A 23758-nucleotide genomic window follows, 5' to 3' on the forward strand; every position below is an offset into this window, starting at 1 on the left:
CCAGTGAACTTACCACCCTTATTAAATATGTATTAGCGTACGTTCTATTAGAGTATTTAAGCAGCCGTACAAATTTTACTGTAAATTCAGTGCACCATGTAATTTAAATATACACAATTACAATTTGTTTATTGTATGTACAGGGGAACGATGCGTGTGGAATTAAAAATATTTCTTACAACCCTAAATATCAAAATAATAAATGCTCAACAAGATACAATATCAGATATATACCTGACTTGCAGGAACATATTGTAAACACAGGAATAAAATAAACATGACACTGGTGAAACTAACTATCTGTGGATGGTGTGCCATTTATATCGTCCGAAGAATTCGACATAGTAGCTGTCGTTCTTTCATTAATATTACTGGAAGTTGAGTTCAGTATAGAATTTAAGTTCAGTTTCCCTAGGGGTATTTTACTTAATGATTGTAGAACAGAAGGTGAGAGATTAGACTGCATTAGCTGTGCCAGTTGAGCAGTCAGCATTTGCTGTTTGCTTGTAGCTATTGTGGGTGCGATCGGCGAAGACACTGTTGACCCTGATCCTGATGGTTGTTGATCAGAAGAGATCACTTGTGCTTTGACTCCAATTGGTGACCCTGTCACTCTTGATATAAGATTCAATGGTGATGATAAAGTGTGTCCAGGGTTAATTGTTGATCCTGATGTTGTGAAAATTCTTTTGTTAGGAGTGGAGTTTGCAGAGGGATGACCTGGTGAAGCTTTGCTAAGTGGTGCAGCCATAGGTGAGATGGGATAAACCATGGATGTACCGATGACTGGTGATAAAGGGTCTCTGTTGCTGCTTCCACTGATGGCACCAATTTGCCTAAAAACGATGTACAATATAACATTTTAGAAGTTAACATCAATTATTGGTGACATACCTGTTTGGTATAGGAGAGTTTGTGGGAGTCATAGTGAGGTGAGATACTTCTTCAACAGGAGTGGCCAATTCTGGTAAATAAAACAACATGTAATATGGACACCTTCAGATCTACCAATAGTGTAAAAGTGTACCGATTTTCTAGGCCAACAGTAAAGGACACTACCTACAAGCATACATACAGTTCTACACATACAGTGAACATTATACTATGTTTAACTAGATGCCGGACTCAATGAGTTAAACACGGATCCTGGAATATGTATCTGTGTAAGCTATGCATTATAAAGGATGGGATTATGGGCTGATATTGGTGCTCCGTAAATAGATTGAACTGACACCAAGCCTGCAGGACATTACCCTTGGGCAATCATATTAGCAAGCATGTCTGTCCTCCTATTGTTTCAGGCTCGAGTGTTTCCTGAAATAACTCATCAGTTAATTTTCCTCTGCATTTTGGGGATAACCCACCCCACTTCCTCTGAAACAAAAGAGCACCACCCTTGTCACATTAACTATTTTGTAGTTAATGGAAGACATTGAGGAGGTGGGTGGGAGGGACAGGTAGCAACGACTCGCTAACTGCTTACTTCAAATGTGCTGGAATGTCAGACTGGACCCCCTGATAGACCTCTTTGAAATACACGCCTAAATTATTGGAATGCGCTAGGGGGATTGGGTCAAAACCTGTATGACTAGTGTGACAATCCAGGCAAGCTCGTCCTGCTATTTAACCCTGTTTAACCTGCTGTTAAACTTGTAATAAACAATAGAATCACTATGTGTGCTATAAAACATTGTTCGTACCATCCACGAGTCCTTCTAGTGACTTTGGCATCAATTCCTTGGCAAGTTGGAGATCTTCAGGTGTGCAGGTACCATCATCAAGTCCGAGTGTTAGTCCTAATTTCTTCAACACTTGTACATCATCACAAATCTCAAATACATTGTCAAATGTGAAATGATACTCCGTCCTGTAATTATACAAGTGACAAGATCAAGTAAAAAGTACATACATGAACAATAAAATAATATGTAGGTGCTCAGTTATATTATTATGCTAACACAATTAAGTGGTTTTAGTAACAAATTACAGCTTTTACTCCCTCTGACCATATTAAGCAGGTGGGTACATTAGGCAGGTCACTTTGTGGACATATTTGGGGATTTCAAAATGGCTGGTTTAGACAGGTGGCACAGTTATCTGATTACAACTGGTTTCACAAGAAAATGTTACTAATTCTTAAGATACAATCCTGCTAGGGAGAAGGCTTTGCATGTAAATAAAAGGAGTTAGAAATTCAGGGGTTCTAGGGTAACACTCGACTATGTCTAGCACTGAAACTCCTATTTGGCCAAAGAAATCGTGAAAATTGGAAAAAATCAATGTCACCTACTACAGGAAAAACTATTCCAGCTGTTGTTAAACTAATGTAGTCTAGTTAAAGGTGTGCTTTATTTAACATACTGATTGAACGGTGTGATGCACAGTTCACATCGCATTGCTAAATAAAACCAATCCTATGGACAAGGGAACACTGAGCAGGCAGCACTAGCTCAGGAAAAGTACAATTACAAACAAACATAGTTACAATGATTACATGCGTACAGAAGTTAGGATTTATAAAATTACTGGATTTCATTAGTAAATTGGTCAACTTTATCATGATCAATTAATCTGGTGGTAAAGCGTTCCAATCACAAATTAATCTAAAATCCTACATATCTTATGATATACTTGGAGACTTGGCCAAGAAAGCTGTTGTAATATATTTGTGACTGAACTGTATCTACTAAAGCCATTTACAAACCCATCTTGCAGCTCTATGCTGTACTTTCTCTAAGTGTTGGATGACAGTTTGATAGTATGGGTCCCATACAACCGCAGCACATTCCATTACAGGACGAATCATGGTGAGATAAGCTGATGCTTTTACTTCTGGTGAGCAACTACTAAGGTTTCATTTGAGAAAGTTTAAAGTTTTAGTAGCTTTAGCAGCTGTGCTGTTTATGTGAGATGACCAATATAGTTTATTATCTAATAAAATTCCAAGGTAGGAGTGTTGACTAGATGTTGTTAAATTGCAATCATTTAGTTTATAATTGAATAGAATAGGTGATGAAGATCTGGTGAAGCATATAATAGTACATTTTGTTACATTAAAACATAGTTGCCACTGTTGCCCAGGCAAATAGTTGGTCGAGATTATTTTGTAGTTGGATAGCATCTTCTTCAGTGGTAATAGTATGCAATCATCAGCGAACAGTCGTAATGAAGAACTTATGTTTTCTGTGATGTCAATGTATATGAGAAACATCAAGGGACCAAGGACAGTTCCTTGAGGTACTCCAGACTGAACAGATACCGAGTCAGATGAGGCACCATCTTCTACTACTTGTTGATATATGAAATCACTCAATTCTAGAAGCCACAATCAGTGAGTGATGTAAATACTTTAGAAATGTATAGTCTTTATGTTCAAAAGCACAAAGTTGATACTGAAGATCTAGTAGTGTCTTATAATCCTTATTTCAATGAAAAATTATAATATAAGCTTTGGAGATAGTAATCCTATGTGGTAGATGTGATTCTTCAGATTCAGCTGATGAATCACAGAAAGCTCTTTAGTGAACCCAGATTACTTAAGGAGAGTTGAGTACTTTTACAGTAGTGGCCTGGGGTTGTTACCCCAAAGTGGCAGTGGCAAAGTTGGCAGAAAGAATTACCGTATCTTTATAGCAATGGATTCTCTGGCCAACAATACAAGTATATACCTCTGAATGGTGGTACAAAGTAATGAAAAGGAGTCCTTTTGTTGTCATGAGATGACACAAGATGAAATAAAAGGTTTTGGGGAGCATACAACTCCTTATTTCAAAAAGCCGTTGAAAAGAGTGGGAAGAAGTCCTTCAATATACAAAAGGTTCGGACTTCACAAATGCTCATTCTACCAAAGTTTGGGTTAAAGCATGGTGAGGTAGATGCAGGTTTGAGGCACTGAATAAGTTGACTAAGGAGCCAAGTTTACATTCCAGCATGAAGTTAACAAGGCTACTTCCATAAAAGGTGGCAGATATAAAGCTGTCGGTTAAAAAATTTACATGCCCCAAGAGTTTGTCTTCTATGACAGTATTTCTGGATGCAACATCCGAAAGTGATGCAACATCCGAAAGTGATGCAACATCCGAAAGTGGAGAGAGTGATTGTTGGGACAGTAACAGTCAACTATATTTTGATTTTTGTGGTTTTCATGCAAGCACAGGAATGTGTTTCAAAAGATAAGTTTAATAGGTCAAATAACACAAATGTTGTTGCTTATTAATACTTTAATAATGCTTTTTGGTAGTTAAATATTAGTTTTCTAAATACACTATTTTTGCATGTGTTACAAGCTTTTGTGTAATTCCTCACATGACTAGCTCAATTACAAAATAGTAGCACATTACTAGATGATGTAAGGCAACGATTGATGTGTGAGACCATATCAATGTCATGTGATCCAAACATACTTAACACAGAACAGTGACAGAGTCCACACATTGAGAACGTAGCACAGTGCTAAGATTTGTTTGAGTAATGCCACTGGTTGGTTTTGTGGTGCACACAGAACTCTGGAGCCACTGAGAAATCTGTAATAGAGAGCCTTAAGACACCTAGGCCCTGAAAAACTTTGGATACATCTTAAAACCAGGTTATGCTACAGTCAATGCTGAGAACTAATTTGACAATTCCAAGCTCCTGGGATGCAGACAAGCCAATGATGGGATCTTGTGTCCACATTGTGAGAATTTAATTCTTGATGTTAACATTGGGCAGCTGCATCCTACCACCTTGAGGCTTCCATCACTGTAGCTGGTTAGCTTTGCCAGTGGTTATGATAAGAAGAGTGATGAACTCAAAAACTGGGTGAATTCACTAGTGGTATAAGCCTAGCATCTGCCTTGACCCAGAGCCACTAAACAAAGTAATTCAACAGTACTTCCAGTTACCAACTCCAGATAGTATCACTTCCTGGCTGTCTGGAGCACATTTCTTCTCCCAAATTAAAAGCCAATCACAGTTACTGCCAAATTCTCCTAACTGAAAGTCAGCTGCTTTACCACTTTCAGGTTGGTTACACGTCATAACCTTATGATGCATTATTCCAGTTTCTAAGGCTTCTAAAACAGCTCGGAAAGCAACGTGTTGTACTGAGAAGGCTTGTAAGCAACCTGGGACACAATGGTATGGATATACAATCTGTTCTTTAGAATATTAGGAGGTGTCTATGTTCTTTGAAATCACGAGGTACCAGGACTTCAGGGAAACAGTACACATATGGTAAGTAGAAGAAATTCAGTGAAGAGTGAGGCTATAAGCATGTCATGGGAGGTCCATATCATCCACACAAAATCAGTACATTAATCCGTGAATAATGAAGGTCAAAACTGACAAACATGATCCTTACCTTAGCTTGCTGGAATACTGCAACACAATGACAAAAGACATTACAACTTACTTTTTGAAGTGATCAATCCCAGGAAAATCAAGGAATCCATCAGGAAAGAAACAAGACATGTTAAGACAGAGCCATGCAAACTTCACCTCAATGACACTGATAGAATACAAGTAGGAGATCAGTAGTGGTCATCTTGGCAGACACATCAAGATTAGAAGTCCCAGTGGTTATTACTGCAATAGCAAGCACTTGAGAACGTAGATAACAATATTGACATCGGTAGATGACAAAAGTGGTTCCACAGAATAATCCCCAGTTAATTCCCAATCAATGTGTGTATGTTGTGTGTACGCTTTAATGTTCAAAGTACTACCTGGTCGGCTCCTTGGCAACGCGATCACAAGAGTGACTCTTTGAGTGGTTAGCAGACACATCAGATGGTTCAACATTCTCCTGTAATGCTATATTTAGTACCCACACTAGGTGTTTTGTTTGTAGAGCACCATGGTAACATGTTGTTTCGCATGGTGATATCAAGATATTACAGTACTTGTGTGGACAAAGATCAAACAAGTAAGAGTGCTATTAATTCCATACAGCATTGTGTATGGTGTACGGAAATACAGCATGGTTAGTCACGTGCCTAAACTTTTTAAAGTAGCCAAAACGATCCTATCTGTGTATTCTACGACTAACCTTGTACTAATAGATACTTACTGATTGTCCGATGGCCTAAAATCAATGTGGTTTGACGAACACTTTATACTAAGATAAGCAGAAAGCACTTTAACTAGCTAAAGTATCACCATGCTTGTACAATATGGAAAACTAGTGCTCAGGCATGGTCTCGAGCCAATACAGCACTTGGCTTCGCCTCGTATGATATGATAGTAGTGATGTGCAATACATATTGATATATTGGAATACTGTGATACTCTGGCTGGATTGTGATACCGATATCATGCTCGCATATCGACATTTTGATTACACAATCACAAAAACATGAAAGGTGTGGAGTAATAGCTGGTACTAAACCATGAAAACTTATCAACCATCCAAGCATTTAATTTAATATGAAGTTCTTTATCTTTGCACTATAACATTTGCAGCTAGGTTGCTTACCACTTTCCTGAACTCCTTTAAGCTTGTTATATAACAGTGCAATGAGGTATAGCTGGTACCTAGCTATGAAAATTTATTAGCAACCCATGTATTTAATTTCACTTTTAGAATAAGTAACATACAGTTGAACCTCAGCTATCTGAACCCCATATATCTGAAACTGTGTATATTAACCATAAAATTTTTTTTAAATATCAGCAATTTAACTACTTTTATTCTACTCTATTAGAGCAGTCATTTTCGTAGTTTGAGGTGTGGATAAGTGGGGTATGGTTCCACTGTTTCATGTGTCACTGTACAGCTGTTAGATACAGATACACTCTTTCAGGTGTATCACACATTGCTAAACTATATGATAGTACTATGTATTAGAGATCACGAAGGTTTGGGTTTTTTTTGGCTAAAATATCACTCCAAAAACCAGCCTCACAATACCTTCATGGCATCTTGAGATGCAAAAATTAATTATTGGCATCCCTTGAATCCTCCTTCCTTTAAACGTGGTATGTGTGGGCTCATTAGTCATAATTTTGTAGCTATGACCCCTAATCAAACTGAAAATTCCTTCTACCTGTGCTGTACAAGTCTCTATGTCATCGTCCATATTGCGCTTGCGATGATGCTTTAACTAGTATTTACACTACCAGCCACAGAGTGGTACTGGTTTTAATAAAATGGTGGCAAGAATAATTGACTTACAACACAAAGTGAAGCATGTATGTACATTCAGGCTCTTTTAGATACTAGTACAGTATAACACAAAACTCCGGAGATTATCCATTGTACAGTGTAGGTATAAGGTCAAACTGGACACAGACAATGATTAATGCTAACACCATAGCCCAAGAATCTTCACAGCACTGAAGGACATTCCACAATGCAACATCACAATCTGCTGTGCTCTCTTTTTGAATAAGGCGCGTACCCACAGCCGGCTGTGGCCACGCACCTGATTTACTGAAATTGTTTTCATAAAAATGTGTGTGTGTGTAACTACCTATCTACCTATCTTTGTCTGTATGCAGTAAAATTGTTAAATGGTAAAAGCAGCTTGCATGTAAGAAGTAAAAGTGAAATGAAGTCTGTATTAAACTTCGGCGGTCTGAAATACGGGTATCCTCAGACTCTGTGAATTACCTTCCAAGTTTTACAGGCATTTAACAACTGAAAAACAGTACAGGCCTTGTAGACTACCAGGAATAACCTATTCCTTCTCAAGTTGAAAGGGGGCGGCGTGTCCCCTACACATGTGAATGAAAATGAAGAGCAGTTTTGAGGCTTCGTTGAGAGAGTTTGTGAGAAACAACAGGATTGTCAAACTATAAAACAGTTTAGAAGATACTTCTGTGCACAACATGTTAAAAGCGGTTTGCTTAACAAGCGCTTTCTTAGCAATGCATAGCAACGTAATTGAAGAATTACAAAATTTTCACGAATTATAAAATCTGAAATTACATCAACTTAATTAATTGATGTGTTGTAGCTCATAGCTACACATAGTTGGTTAACTGGTTTTTAGAAGTAGCACATCAACTTGTTATGGAATATGTTTGATTCATGTCATTCAAGCATGGACAGAGTGGCACAGCATTCTATCGCAAATGTAGAAACTACACCAAGTATATACCTTATACAGGAAAATATGTGATCTGATCATGCACCATAGGTAACAAGTATGTGTATACGAACTCTTGGATTGCCATAAGGCTGGCCCATAAATCAAATTTCTCCTTCCCACAAATGTCCTTGCTTCCATGCACTGTGTGTAGCCAGTATCCTGAGTATGCACTGCAGGGATTACGTGGATCACATGTTCTGATTGCCATTTTTAAGATAGTAAACAAAGCCATGAACTCAAGCCACACTTATCTACACTAGAATTAGATTACAGAATGGTCTAGTTAACAGCAGGAAAAAGGAGCCCTGATACTTGACACAAAACACTGCTAAACAAGTGTAGATAGATCATTGTCTATGGTCTAACAGAAGCTTAGTGTGAACTACATGAAACCACTGAGATGAAATAGTCTTGGCTTACACCAAACTGAATTATAGGAATAATAGATTATGAGGTGTACTATTACTATTATATCACAATATAACTGTGTGTCCAGCCATTGTGATCTGAACATCGTGAAGCAAGGGCCGTTGCTACTCAGTGGACTGGATTACTGTACTAACAATTTTTGGTTTTTGTACATTCTATGGTTGGACTTATATAGTTAAGGGCCCTTAGGGAATCTATCCCGCTATGAAATGCTTAGTACAAGCAGTAAAATATGTGAATGGCTGGTCTTATCGCAAATGCATGACAGCAGATTTGACTTTTCGCCAAGAACCCAAAGCTACATGAATAAACTATTATCAAATAATGAGTGGTCTGCTTTTGCTGGCTGCTTTTCCCAAGCACTGTAGTGATCCATACGAGTGGTTTGAGGCCCTGACCAGCCTGGGGATGGCAGTATGTCGCTGTGGTGTTGAATAAAGACCTGTGCCGTAAATGCTCTTTCATTTTAGCCAGTTTTTCTTGAATGGCCAATGATTTAGCTTAATTCATCCCCACACCTTCCTCTTTAAGATTTTTAAACAGCCTCTGACCCTCCTCTGGGCACTAAATTTTTTTGGGCACCTTCTGGGTCCCCACCTCCCACCCTTTTTGGAGCTCGCCTGATACAGTCAACCTCGGTTTAAAAACTATCTAAATGGTAGTAAACTTAGCTGTTGGCTACTTGTATAGTGGATGCTCTGGAAGATAAGGAATTGGTGTAAAACATGTGAAAATTTGGTACATGTAGCTTCAACCATTGGTAAGCTACAACAGGAGGGTAGGACATGATGTTATAACGCTTACGATTTTTACGTAATGTAATTGAATTAATTCCAATGAGATGAAAAACTAACATACTAGCTACTTACATCATTGTAGACGCCGAAGTCAATTGCATTTACTACTAGTGACTAAGAATACAGCGAATAATAACACAAGTACCTGAAAATAAAATCAAATTTTATTCTTAATAACGAATGTTCTATTGCAAAGTTTATCATAAAATCGCTGGAGCTCAATGAAGCTCATCACATGAAATGATTTCTACATTAGTGAATTACTATTTCTGACAATAAATCCAGTGCTAAACTTCACAGTTTACTAGAACTATACCCTATGCTAAAAATGTACAGTACGCACATGCCACGCAATTATTGTGACGTCATGTCCTACCTCCTCTGAAGCTACAACATACTGAATACATAAAACTGACATTTCTCAGTACATTTAATAGGCGATAAGGCCGGTTTTCCAAGACTGGGTCATATATGCAAAAACTGTTTTCTAAATAGTTCATGATTGTTTATTTATGCTCTACAGCACTTACATACCCCTTAGCCAATTATGTAGTAATGCTGGAGGGATGCAATATAGCAATGGTTAACTAGTGATAGAGCTGCAAGCCTGCACAGTGCATTTCTAAGCCAACTAGCTGCACATGAAAATCTCCATGGCAGGCAGAAAGAACTCTTTGGTTGTGTAATGATTGTGTGCATTATAAAGGAGGTAGGTTCAAGAGATAGTTCGATATCTCCAGTTGTACGGCATCCCTAAAGTGTGCTCTAATGATATTTCGAAAGATATTGTCAACTGGCAAGTTGATCGCTGGTTAGCTATTGCTGTCACATTCCTGTAAGGATAAATCTTTGAAAGACAGTTTTAGTGTATTCCACCATTTGTATTACGGGTGCAATGACATTTTTTGAAATACTGTTGACACCACAAAACAAAATGGCCGTGCTAATGTGGAGACTTTGTACGAGAGGTATTGGGCAAGGTGGCATTCATTATGATAACATTTATAAATTTGAAAAAGGGCAAAGGGAATATAATGCAATATGTTATTATGTACAAATTTGTGTATGCATTTAAGAATTTTGGTCCGCTTTCCACGTTGCAGCCCGTTTTGCATCTTCTCAATACAATATGTTTAATACGTCTAACCTAAAATTAGCTTCTAGTTAAATGGTGAAATGTACAGACAATATTCAATTATTTGTGTCCATTGCAAAACTATCAAGCCTATGTGCTATAGCATGGCCATTTTGTCAATCATGACATCACATTTTGTCATTGCAGAAATTAAGGGCCCTTGACTGGTGGGACTCAATCGTGTGTGTGTGTGTGCATTTGTCATACAGTGTCACAGTGTGTGCTGGCACAGTATACACATTCAATTATGGAAAGTGTGCACATGAAAATCTACAAGTGGATGAACCGCACACACACATATGGTCAGGTTTGTAGTTAACTTAATTCAAAACACTCATGATTAACACAGACACACGCACGCACACACACACAGACTAGTCTACACACATACTTATCACTAGAGATGCTGCAGTCTATAGTAGTCTTCTTGTCGGTGCTGACGATAATGAAAGGAAGGTTAATGGCAGAATTTGCAGCTGGTGATCCTTGTGAGACTAATCTCTCCTTGTTACGTTTCATAAGATTTTTAAATGATAACACCTATAGTGACAAAACAATCATTGTTATACACAGTAACTGCACCACCCCCCCCCCACACACACAGAGTGACCAGTGTTGGGAGTAACGCGTTACGTAATATTATTACTTTTGTGGTAACAAAGTAATATAACGAAATGAAAACAGGTAATATAACGCAAGATACTTTACTTACAAACGTAACACGTTACCTAAGTAATATAATTACTGTAACGAGTCTAATATGACGTAATATTATTACTACAAGTAACAAAGTTACTAATCTCGTTAGTAATCCTCAGAGTAACGCCTAACCACAACGAAGTAACAAGGCCTACTGAATGAAGCTTATTCACTAGCTTCTTACTTATAACCAAGATTTGCACATTGTCCAACAACGCAATCATGTCACGTGATAAGGTGGTAGTTTCACACGTGACAGCTTAAGGCTGTGGACACAAAGTAATATAATATGTAATATTATTACAGTTACTTTATTTTATGGGTAATATGTAACTGTAACTAAATAGTTCTGTTGCAAGTAATATGTAATATGTAACTAGTTACTTTTACAAAGTAACTTGCCCAACACTGAGAGTGACACACCACACACACACACACACACACACAGAGTGACATACCACACACACAGAGTGACATACCACACACACACTTCGATGGAAAAGCTGTTACCAACCTGTAGTAATAAATCTCTAGCTTCTTCTTTCTTCTGTTTTATTCTTTGCTGACATTCAATCAATTCCTCCTACAAAAAAAATCAAGCAAACATGCAACAAAACTAAGAATACAGCATAAAGTCGATTAGATGTGTAGCTAAGTAAAATAAATAAACAATACCAAACCAAGCATACACTCGTACAAGTCGAGTAGCTTACCAACACAATACAATAGTTAAATATTTTTATTTAGTGGTCCATTTTGTGGGCTACCAAATAAACTGAGGCCTCTATTGGTTTCAGTGGTAATTTATCGTTATTGCTTGCCTCAATCTTTTGGCACTCCTGTGATGAATTGGTGGGCAGCCCTATCCATGTAATTTCCTTTCTTTCTTTCTTGATAATATTCATTGCCATCAGAACATTGAGAGCATCATACACCCTGCGTCTTATGTTCTTGTGATCTACCAGCTGTAAGAGAAACTTGGACATCCCTTCTTACACCAAGCTTTGCTTACAGCATCTTTGCCTTTGTCAAGTTCACCTGTCTCCGAGAGCTCTTTAACTAACTCATCGGCAACTTCATTGTATGTTGTACTTTGTTTTTGTCGTACTTTTTCACACACTTTCCATGAGAAATGTCTTAGTCCTTTATTCTGGCGTTGGTCTCCTTTGCCAACTGAGCCGAGCCTGCTCCGCTTGCTGTGCACAAATTGGAATAAATCTGTCATGAAAAATTCGGTATTATCACTCACGTATCATCTGATTCACTGCCTCCTCTTGAACGTTTTCTACAAAATAAGTTTCATCACACACACACACACACACACACACACACACACACACACACACACACACACACACACACACACACACACACACACACACACACACACACACACACACACACACACACACACACACACCTTGACCACAGACTAGACAACAAAGCAGACTGATCATTTACACTACTGGTAGGTGACAAGGGGCCATAACACTCCAGAGAAGCATTACCAGCACCAGATAAGGACTAGAATAGAAATTGATGTGCTTAAAATACCATAGCAAATATTTTGCACTGCTGTTACCTGTGAGGGCACACCCTTAGACAGCCCTAGATGTAAGGCTCTTGGTATTGGAGTTATTGTCCCATTACCAAGGTAACTACCAACAACTGCTACATAGAAAACAAACAACCAATCACAAAAGAGGTCAACAAATAACAGCTGATAAGATTAAACCACAGCTGCTCAAACAAGCACATGGATGGGAAATCATTAAAACTAACAAAGTAGCTGACCTGTTGAGACACCTCTACCCAGGCTGCCCAGTGAATTGGACTGGTGAGAAAATTACATACAATTTAAAACATTAAAAGACATACTCTAAACACTAAATTTTCTTACATTTAATCCAGGGTTACTATGGGCTGGGTGGTGATTCGGTGATTGTTGCAACAACGCTGAACATTATCACAGCTCAATGACAAGCTATTACAAAAGGTGTTATTGTCTCACCTTGTGATGAGCTGCAACTTTCCATGGTCAAACGGCTTGGACCTGTATGCAATTAAAAAACAGGAAGAAGGGGGCGTAGGGCGGGTACGATATTTCTATTGAAAGCGTTCCCATTACCAATCTTTCCACAATTTTTCCCGGTCAACTCTACGGCCCAGCACAAGGCCTTGATGAAATTCTAAACGTGACAAAATAATTCCCCGCCAAGTCAGCAAAACTAGAGTGCACGGTAATACGCAACCGGGCGGGAACTAAACACCCTCAATGCCACCACTGCGACTCAAAAACACATTTATATTCAAAACAAAATCAAATATTCAACTACAATCCCTTAACAGAACTATCTCACTTACCATTATCTGGCGCCACAGAAGAAAATGAGCGTCGCGCATGCGCCGTTGGAATTTCCCCGCCATGGAGGAGTTTGAACCGTTCCCGGACCATAGCCTCGTCCCCAAGCGAGAAACAGGCGTGGACAGATTTTTAACAAAGTATAAGGAATGTGATGGAGGCGGTGTTATAATAGCGATACTGGATACTGGAATTGACCCGAGTGCCGCGGGACTTCAGGTCAGTCATGGTAATTCCATTAAACGCGCAGTTTTATGTGGTGTAAAATATTTCACAGAATACCACAAATGGTGAACCAAAAATTCTCGACCTGATTGATGCCAGTGGTAGTGGAGATGTAGACACTTCGCACACCTGCACGGGAAGCTCAGAATTTACCGGTGTTTCTGGGAGACAGCTGAAGGCAAGTAAACAGTATGCATACCAACATCATATGTTAAAGCAGCATGCCTCACAGATACCAAGCCATTGGGAGAACCCATCAGGAAAATGGCACATTGGAGTCAAGGCTGTATATGAGCTCTTTCCAAGTACTCTTGTAAACCGGTTACAAGTGAGTTATTTTTTAAACCACATGTGTGGTATCAATGTTATACCAACTTCTTTATTTGAATGTTGACTTTGTGTCCTTATAGTCCTCCTACACAGAGAAGGAATGGAACCCAGTGCATCACCCTGCACTTGCTAATGCTAACAGAGAGCTAGCTGACTTTGATGCTAAGCATAGCAAGGAAAAATTGGTATGTGTCTATATACCTAGAATTTATGCTTAGTAGAGTTCTATATATTCATACATAAAATTTCTAACTCTTCATGTATATTGTTAAATTTCTACTGTGCTAAAATATGATAGCAATAAGACAATACATGGAGGGTATACTATCTAGAGTGCATACAAAAGAAGCACATGCTTTTTGCTGGAGAATTTATTGCATGCTGTGCCAGTTGTTGGTTGTAATCTAGTAAAAATTAAAATGCTTCCATATCCACTATATACATATGCTGAAGTGTCTTTAGTGAAGTGCAATGTGTCCATGTTTCATGGTGTCCTTTTTGAAAGGGTCCACCGTAGGAGTCCATGGCTTTGCATGTGAAGTCCTAAAGATTTAGTTGCTATGGCAAACAGTGCGGTTTTGACTTTGTAGTTTAATTGTGGTCTCATTACTAGTCAGCTGTTCTGACCAACACACTTGACTCTCAGACACTTTTATGGTTGTATTTCCTTGTACATGGCAGACACTGGCTGAACGACTTCAGAGAGAGGAGCTGCAGTCTCGTTGCGACCTTCTTTCCAGCCCTGGTAACAAGGCGACAAATCCTGGACCAGTGTTTGACTGTGTAGTATTCCATGATGGAGAGACCTGGAGGTGGGTACTTCCTCAAATGTATTTACTGTATGTAATTCCTGAAGCAGTTTCAATTTTCGTGATTTTGTGAGCTGAACAAAACTGTAAAGTGTGTGAAAGTGGTGGTGGTTATATTTCAGGTATAAAAAGTCCGTGAATTTGTTTCTAAGCATACGATGTTTCCATATTTGCAATCATATACACACAATAAGCTGATACTCACTGGTTCCAGAACTTGTGTTCAATTAATGAGAATCTTAATTTAAAGGTGTATAATGAAGGTTATTGTTATTGTTATTTACTGTGTAGAACTCAAAAAACAGATAATTATACATAAATCAGTTAAGGGAAGAGGTGCAAGGATAAAGTTTTATTGGTGCCACAACCATTACCATATTAAGATGTATTCTGGATTAAAGTGGTGTCAGATTAGAGAGATTTCGCTGTTAAAACTTTTAATGGTGCCGTTAGGGAAGAATGTACTTGGACAATTTCCTTAAACAACCAAGTAACTGACCTTTGTGATATAGCTATGCAGTATTTTCAGGGTCACCTGTAGGTGTACTGTGTTGTGAATAATAGTCATTATAGAACTATCCTGAAATCAGTCCATATAAGGATATAATATTGGTATTCGAAGAATTAGTTTGCTTAAGCTACAGTGTATATATATATATGGGGGATTGTTTGATCTGTGGCTTCTGGTTAACTGTTGTTGTCTGTAATATAGTCCTGTCTATATTTGGCAGCAGCAATCCTTTTGATCAATGGCAGAATATATCAGACCTGAGCAAACTGTACACTTCTGTGCTCAGAAGAAGTTGGGTAATATGTATGGTTCTTGCTTGTCACATATATAGACACAAAAAGGTTTCATCTGCCATAGTCTTGCCTGCCCAATTGAACATGTACTAGGCCACCTTTAGGTGCTATTAAATGTTGATAAATTTTCTTGCGGAAACTGTACAATGTCTCAAAGGTGAAGATGTTTGTACTTGAAGTCCTTACCCATTATGTGAGACATGGATGAGTAGTTCCCCAATAAGAGAAATTTATTTTCTGTACTCTATCAGGCCAAGAAAGGTAACTGGCTTAGGTACTGGTGTGTTAAGAATGTACCATAACAAGGTGTGTAATTGATTCTAATATAGGCTTCACTGTAAACATGCCTTGGTGTGCTAACGGTAAACCCAATTCAATATCAAGAGAATTGCAACACTTGTGCAGTTATTGTGAACACAAAAATTAAATAAGCAATAGCAAGAGTATATACCTCCCACATTATATACTCTTGGCAATAGGTATGTATCTGTGTCTTGGACAAAGAAACTGGGTAGTGTGTGTGTGAAACTATTAGGGGCTTTGGAAGAACTACTGGTTCTAAAATGATGTTCTATATGGGTGGCTGCTAAAGGCAGGTCCTTCTCTGTGTGTTTGTGCACATGAGTACGTGCTTGTGGGTACGTGCTTGTGCGTACATGTGACCGTGTGTGTGTGTGTGTGTGCTTAGCATGTACAATACCATGTATATACACTCAATGCATGCCACACTAGATGCTTTCCACAGTACATACTATCATAGTTTCATTTTCCACCTCAGAGCTGCTATAGACACAACAGAGACTGGAGACTTTTCATCAGCTACTCTCCTTGCTCCATACATTTACACCCACCAGTTTGCAAGATTTGGAGAAGATGGTATGAAACATTTCACATGTGTGGAATATAGGGAGCCTGAGGTGTACTGGCTGCCCAGTACCTTTCTACCTGCATTGTTCCAAATTTTATGTTTCAGCGATTGTTGTCAAATATTTTGTCCTTATTTGGAGAGTGATCAATTAGGAAAGGTCTACTACTAATTATAGGTTGTGGTGCTGTCATGACAACTATTGTGCTAGAAATGAAAATTCCATAGCTGCCTATCTGTTGAAACTGTACAATAAAATTTGTCAAAAAAATGGACACAAAGAGTTGTACGTATAGCATCTTGTGTCTGATGGATGGTTGATTTTTGTGTCCCACTATTCAGATCAGATGAGCTACTCAATTAACGTTTACAATAATGGGAACATCCTCAGCATAGTAACCAATGGTGGTTCCCATGGTACCCACGTGGCTTGCATTGCTGCTGCCAACTTCCCTGACAACCCGGAGAAGAATGGCATGGCCCCAGGAGCACAAATTGTTGGGATTAAAATCGGAGACACGAGGCTATCTACAATGGAAACTGCTCCTTCTCTTATCAGAGCTGTAAGTGTATTTAAGTAGTTAGCATTGGTATTTCTCAGTTACATATATCTGAAAGTGAATACCCAGCCCAATGTTAAAATGCTTTGGGAAGACTTTTGTTTTGTAAGACTTCCTGCCATGCAGTATTCGACAATTTCTGTCACACAGTAAAATTAGTTTTACCTGTTTTGGAAAATCTTGACTACTATAAGTACGTAGGCAGGTGGTTGCATTAAGCAACTAGGTGAATCATTGTGCCTAAGAGAGGTTCCTTTGTAACTTCTCTTCTCTGTCTTTGTTCAGGCTAGTGAAGCAGCTAGAGCTAAGGTGGATGTGGTGAACTTCAGCTATGGAGAGGCTTGTCACTGGGTTGACAGGGGGTGAGACCACAAGCACCATACTGTAACTACCATAATTTTGGACACAATGTGTTTAAAACACAGAAACTTTGAAAAGGAAACCCTGAAACGTGGACACCTTGATAATCAGGACACTTGTCCATGGTTCCATTTGTATTAGTGTACACACATTTAGACCCCTGAAATCAGAACACCTCACTAATAAGACACATTGTCCTTGATAGTCAGGATGCTTGTTCATGGTCCAATTGTATTAGTGTGCTCACAATTATCCCACTGAGAGGTAATAGGGATCCCACACTAAATTCTACTGTACAAGAGGAGGCATTCGCCATATCTATGCGACACCAGCCCCATTTATCTCTTGAAAACCTCTTTAAATTTAAGGACTTAATTGAGTGAACCACAAGTATAGCTTACATTTTGAAACAGGGACCAAGATACCAAACAACCTGTTGTTAAAAAGAGGTTCTGTTGTTGAGTGTCCGGTTTGCGAAGTAAAGTTGTTATACATGTTTTCAATGCCTTAGGGACTTTGTGTGGGTAATCCCTTTGGGCAAGAATGAACATGCTTTAGAATATTTGGTTTTGTGTGAACATTCTTTGTGGTTGTGGTTTTATTATATATGTAACTAACTCGACTGATGTCTAGAAGCAGTTGAATGTGTGTGTGTGTGTGTGTGTGGGATATCCACCAAGTTGTTTTATTATCTCCACAACAATGCCATATGCTTATGAAATTTGTACTCAATTATTTTACAAGCAAAAATGAATGATGAAGCCTGCTTTGTATGAACTCACTAAATCTTACATATAAGTGTGTGTGCATGCGTACTGTGCGTGCATGTGTGTGTGATTTATTTCACTGGTTTTGTTCAAATCATACTGTTCTAGGATATAAGACATGGTACAGCCTCCTACAGAGTGTTATATATCCCACTAGGATTTGTCGGTATTGACCTAGGTATTAACTGGGGAAGCAAATATCCAAGGATGAGGTTCAGGTAGGACATCAGGTGCCCGCACATCACCCACTTTTTCTGGTGGCTTTATGAATTGCCTGCACACACACAGTAAGACCTTCAGCTGCTGTAAACACTTGTATAGGTACTAGACTGGACTATCTATGTACTACTCAGATGCTAATTAAGGTCTCCATTAATATAACTAGATGGACTGTTTCCCTGGTTAATGCCTGGCCCCCATTAAACTTTTGGGTGCACACACACACACACACACACACACACACACACACACACACACACACACGCACACACACACACAACACACACACACACCACACAAACACACACTACACGTATACATACCACAGGTTGTGTACATAATTTTACTTTAGTGCACACACGGTATGATATGGATTTCTTTTAATATGCCAGGAAGATTATTGAACAGTTCCAGTTACTTATTGAGAAGCACAATATAACATTTGTATCCAGTGCTGGTAACAATGGACCCTGCCTGTCAACTATTGGATGTCCTGGAGCAAATGTCTCTTCTATCATTGGTGGGTAAGAGGTTGCCATGGTGATGTGTTATTGCTTGTTGTCATGGTGATAGTGACGGACTCCTTAACCATGACAGTGTTGTGTAGGAAGTTGATCACATGTCATCAACTTGATAGACATAAATGGCTTCTCAGTGTGTATGGTGCAAACTTTAAATGCTATATAGCAAGAAATTTGTTGGGCAGAAACTCTAGTTGCTGTGGCTGGAGAAAAAGCTTGCCGAATGTTGTTTAGCTGAACGGTGTTGTATTGGATGGAAACATTTGACAGATTTTAGCTTGGTCAAATACTACTTGTTTGCTACGTACATTCTCCATTCATTCCTGTATATGCACTCATATGCAGTCTAACTGGTGAGGAAAGTTTGGTGGATTGGTGAAATTTAGTGTACTTGTCAAATTAAAGTACCGCCAATATCTTTTTCACTCCAACGTGCTTCATGACTAGTAGCCTACTCAGCAAGTTAACGGTCTGCCAGTATGATTATGTAGTAAAATCTCCTAATATAATTCCTGCCAATCAAACCACATAACACCATTTGCAATGTGTGTATGGCTATGGCTTAACTTTCAGTCTGTTAGTTTATTGTAAACCGAATGAAATTGAATAATGAATGATGGTGGATAAAACCTGAATAATGATGGTCTCAGGGTGTCCGGAACAGAGGATCCTAAGGGGGCTGTAAACATATTTACTGAAATTTTGCATGTCGCATAATTTTCTTGTGCTAATGTTACCAGGAATTTATATTCTAAGGTATTGGTGCAGTGGTATCATCAGACATGATGACAGGAGAGTACTCCATGTTGAGAAAGAAGCCAAGTACTCACTACACTTGGTCTTCACGTGGACCAGTGTGAGTTGTGATGTAGTGTAGTGTGTGGTGACTAGCTTAATATATTGTATTGTTCACTGTACTACTGGCTGGAAGAAATGATTTTAATTCGTCTAACTTGAATAAACACCGTTGCATCATCTATATCACATTTACCGTACGATACAAAGATTTGGTGAGAGAAGATTTTGGCGTTTTAACTCTAGATAGAATTTGGCAGATAACATTTTGGCAAATTTATGGTTGCGTCATATTGCATTCTCTCTAAAAATTGGGCAAGTAAATTGAAGTCAATATACCAAATTCACCTAAATTTTCTCTACGTTAATCCATCCAGGCTGATGAAACGAAGGTTTTTCTTCTCTCAACACTTCCTGTTATGTAGTATCCTGAGTTGATGCCTTTGAATACATTACTGCACAGGACACCCTACTGTCCACTACAAAAATTAGGACACCTACATAATCCAGACACTTAGTTAAGGCTCCAAAGTATCCCTTAGTACATAAACTAACAAGGAAAACCAGGGTATGTTGATAATCAGGCCACTTTCAGTTGGTTCCAGTTTGTCCACATTTTGCAGGTTCCACCACGCCCTATGCAAACTTAATCCTAGTAGTGACTTCTGTATACACCCAATCATTCAACTATCTTGCTCCTTACAGTGTTGATGGACACTTGGGAGTGTCAGTGTGTGCTCCAGGTGGGGCCATCACTTCTGTACCAAGGTGGACATTGAAGAAGGAACAACTAATGAATGGAACATCGATGAGTTCCCCTAGTGCTTGTGGAGCAGTCGGTACGTGTTAGGACTTGTGTGATGGTGTCATATTTGCTGGTTTCTTCTTATAGCACTGCTGCAGTCAGCTCTCAAACACGATGGGATTGTCTACACTCCTGCCTTGTATGTATTTCATTGTAATTACCATTATTTCATTATAATTACCATAATTTTGAGGAGTAAAAATTTTACTCCTGCACTAACTATTCAGTACTCTATATTAGGTACCACTGTGATTTGTGATTACTCTTGAATTTATTTTTGAGATCAATCATGTACAAAAAAATTCCCTCTCAGTAATATTGTATTGTTTTTCATAGTAATTTCTAAATGTATTGTGGTCTTTAGGATAAAGAGATCACTTGAGAACACAGCAGTTCCACTACCTGGTGAGTTGATTCTGAAAATTGTATTGTTTCAGGTTTAGTGTACGTATGGTGACTGCTATTGTTATTTTCTTTAGCATTAGCAAGAAACTTGTTCCCATTGGTCTAGCCTATTGAGCTGTGAAATTAGTGTATACATGAACTCAAAAATAGTTGTCATCATCACAACAAAAAACCAAACAATAAAAGCTGTATATGGTGCAGACTGGTGCATGATGTTTATCCTGCTACTAAAACTCTCTAATAGAGCAGTCACTAAGATATCAAACAGTATATTATTTAAGTAGGGATCCCCCCCCCAAATGATATGCGCTGCCTAAAATTCTGCCTTTAAAAATTCCTAGAAACATCTTATGCAACAAAAATCACCTTTATGGAATAATCAACATCAAATACAGCGTTAAAAACAAGAAAACACGTACAGACAGCCAGATATAGAATTTTTTTTAAATCACCAAAACTCGAATTTTTGTCTGCCTGCCTGCCTGCCTGCCTGCCTGCCTGCCTGCCTGCCTGCCTGCCTGCCTGCCTGCCTGCCTGCCTGCCTGCCTGCCTGCCTGCCTGCCTGCCTGCCTGCCTGCCTGCCTGCCTGCCTGCCTGCCTGCCTGCCTGCCTGCCTGCCTGCCTGCCTGCCTGCCTGCCTGCCTGCCTGCCTGCCTGCCTGCCTGCCTGCCTGCCTGCCTGCCTGCCTGCCTGCCTGCCTGCCTGCCTAATTGCAGTTGCAAGGCTGGAGGCCAAGTGAAGCAGTAACTATTTTTATGCCACAATAATAGATTCACCAGTGAGCTATGCCTTTTGGGGTTCCAACGAGTGTGTGCCCTCTGCGCCTTGTCTTTATTTTCAATCAAACTAGTCATCTTCTTGTAATGAAACTATATCAAGGCTTATCAACACTTTCCTTGAGCAGCATATTTACACTCCACAAACTTATTTAAGCACTTACGCTTTACACTCAGTAGATACCCGTAACTTCACGATGGGTTCAATTCCATGCCTATTAACACCAGCTTGGTTGATTTATAGCGATCGAGCACTGAGACCACACCTCTTAGTGGTCTATCATGATGACATACCCTGTTATTATTGGCCTAGCTGTATTCATAATGCTTGCACAAGAAATAGTGGCACACTCCCTGGTTGAAAGGCTGACTTGAGATACTCTAATACAGCAGTCATCCTAACAGAACAGTCACACGTGCATAGCAAGAAACCAAACAAACTAGTATTTTCATTCAAAAATGAAGTAGGGATCCAAGCAATGAAAAGTAGTGAAACAAGAGGTGAATGATGGTACTATAGCATAGCTCAGTGGGATACTTTGGCATTGAACAAAATGATTGTGATTTTTATAACAAGCCAATGTAGGGATTTTCCCACAGAGCTATGCTGTAATACCATCATTCATCTTGCTTCACTACTTTTTATCGCTTGGATCCCTACTTCATTTTTAGATTAATAATTTTCACTAGTACATTATACATACCATGTATTTTCAAAGGACAAGCTAATAGGTAGGGCAGTACTGATGCCACATTTTACATCTGATACCGATATCCAATATTTATTGTCTATTTCCAATACAGGTTTTCTAATAAACCAATATCATATACACAGCTGATACTTCAAAGTTGAACCGATATGCATTACATCATAGAGTATGTAGCATGGTCACTATGGCTATGTTAAATTTACTATAATTCATATGTTTTTCAAGAAGTAATCCTTGTACTTATAATTGTTCACAAAAGGTTTTATCCAAACTTGTCAGTTTTTGTCAGTGCAAATTACAGAACGAAAATATATCGACCACCTAAAAACATGGTGCAAAATCCCTCACAAAAAGAAAACTAAAAAAAAAAAAAGAAAAAGGTTGCCCAACCTGGAATTTGAACTCAGGCCAACTCCTCAGTGACAGCTAGTTCACTTTGGCCAGTGAGATACTTTTCATAGTACTCATACTACCTTTAATAGTGCATATAACTTATCTGTAGTTGGCACATACATGGAAATATTTGTTGTGTTTCATTGGGTTTATAAGGTTCAGTCTTGTGGCTTGGACTTACAAGGAGAAGCACACTGTTGTCTACTAAAATATCACATGTGAATCTTTGCTTTATATTATAGTTTGGCCTTGGTATGTCAAACTGCTGGCTACATGTTGCACCTGTCCAAATTTTAGTGTTCTCTCTGAGCATTTTGTCATTCGATGCTGTATGTTTTATTAGAGCAGTTGAACAGAGTCCTGTATTAATGAATGGGCTGCATTTATTCAAACAAATTCAATTATTTGAACACATTTGTGAATGAGCTGGTACTGCTGTTTGGATACTGGAGCTACCAAAAGTACCAATGTGTCAAGTTGTTAGCACAACAAATACCAGTAGTGTTGCTAAGTTTACTGTCAAAACTCTCTAATAGAGCAGTCACTATATTGTGTACCTTACTGTGTGTTGTCACTGTGTTAGGTGGTGACAAGTTCTCCAGTGGTCATGGTGTGATTCAGATAGACAAGGCTTATGAGTACATCAAACAAAACTGGGAGAACAATTCTCCAGCCATGAATGTGAATTTTAAGGTGGGTGTGTAGTGTAGTGTGTGAACATGTATGTGTGTGTTTGTAGTGTGGTGTGTGTGTTGTGTTTGTGTGTGTGTTGTGTTTGTGTGTGTTGTGTTTGTGTGTGTGTTGTGTTTGTGTGTGTGTTGTGTTTGTGTGTGTAGATGTGTTGTTGTTTCCTTGAGCAAGGAACTTTACTCGCATTGCTCCAGTCTACCCCGTTGTTTAAATGGGGACCTGGTGGCCTG

General features: G+C 38.8%; 2 protein-coding genes across 2 annotated transcripts in view; one reads left to right on the plus strand and one right to left on the minus strand.

Annotated features, from left to right (window-relative positions):
- Nucleotides 1–85: 85 nt before the first annotated feature.
- Nucleotides 86–13489, minus strand: LOC136241672 (transcription factor Dp-1-like). The gene is made up of 13 exons (XM_066032927.1): nucleotides 13144–13489; nucleotides 13033–13088; nucleotides 12927–12966; nucleotides 12715–12803; nucleotides 12553–12656; nucleotides 12382–12417; nucleotides 12145–12328; nucleotides 11954–12097; nucleotides 11647–11715; nucleotides 10825–10973; nucleotides 1701–1867; nucleotides 895–964; nucleotides 86–836 (listed from the first exon to the last, which is right to left on the minus strand). Exons 1-13 carry the CDS (start codon nucleotides 13166–13168, stop codon nucleotides 293–295), a joined length of 1677 nt encoding a protein of 558 aa, XP_065888999.1. The 5' UTR covers nucleotides 13169–13489; the 3' UTR covers nucleotides 86–292.
- Nucleotides 13490–13513: 24 nt separating this feature from the next.
- LOC136241671 (tripeptidyl-peptidase 2-like) overlaps nucleotides 13514–23758 on the plus strand; it is a 33673-nt gene continuing 23428 nt past the window's right edge. Inside the window, exons 1-14 of the mRNA XM_066032926.1 lie at nucleotides 13514–13713; nucleotides 13772–13897; nucleotides 13952–14047; nucleotides 14130–14234; nucleotides 14731–14861; nucleotides 16441–16538; nucleotides 16870–17090; nucleotides 17373–17449; nucleotides 18826–18953; nucleotides 19711–19810; nucleotides 20455–20588; nucleotides 20642–20693; nucleotides 20919–20959; nucleotides 23422–23531. Coding sequence (XP_065888998.1) covers nucleotides 13534–13713; nucleotides 13772–13897; nucleotides 13952–14047; nucleotides 14130–14234; nucleotides 14731–14861; nucleotides 16441–16538; nucleotides 16870–17090; nucleotides 17373–17449; nucleotides 18826–18953; nucleotides 19711–19810; nucleotides 20455–20588; nucleotides 20642–20693; nucleotides 20919–20959; nucleotides 23422–23531 — 1599 coding nt within the window. The 5' untranslated portion in view covers nucleotides 13514–13533. The remainder of the gene's footprint in view (nucleotides 13714–13771; nucleotides 13898–13951; nucleotides 14048–14129; nucleotides 14235–14730; nucleotides 14862–16440; nucleotides 16539–16869; nucleotides 17091–17372; nucleotides 17450–18825; nucleotides 18954–19710; nucleotides 19811–20454; nucleotides 20589–20641; nucleotides 20694–20918; nucleotides 20960–23421; nucleotides 23532–23758) is intronic.

The sequence above is a fragment of the Dysidea avara genome, chromosome 12 (assembly GCF_963678975.1).
Source record: "Dysidea avara chromosome 12, odDysAvar1.4, whole genome shotgun sequence".
Taxonomy (NCBI): Eukaryota; Metazoa; Porifera; class Demospongiae; order Dictyoceratida; family Dysideidae; genus Dysidea; species Dysidea avara.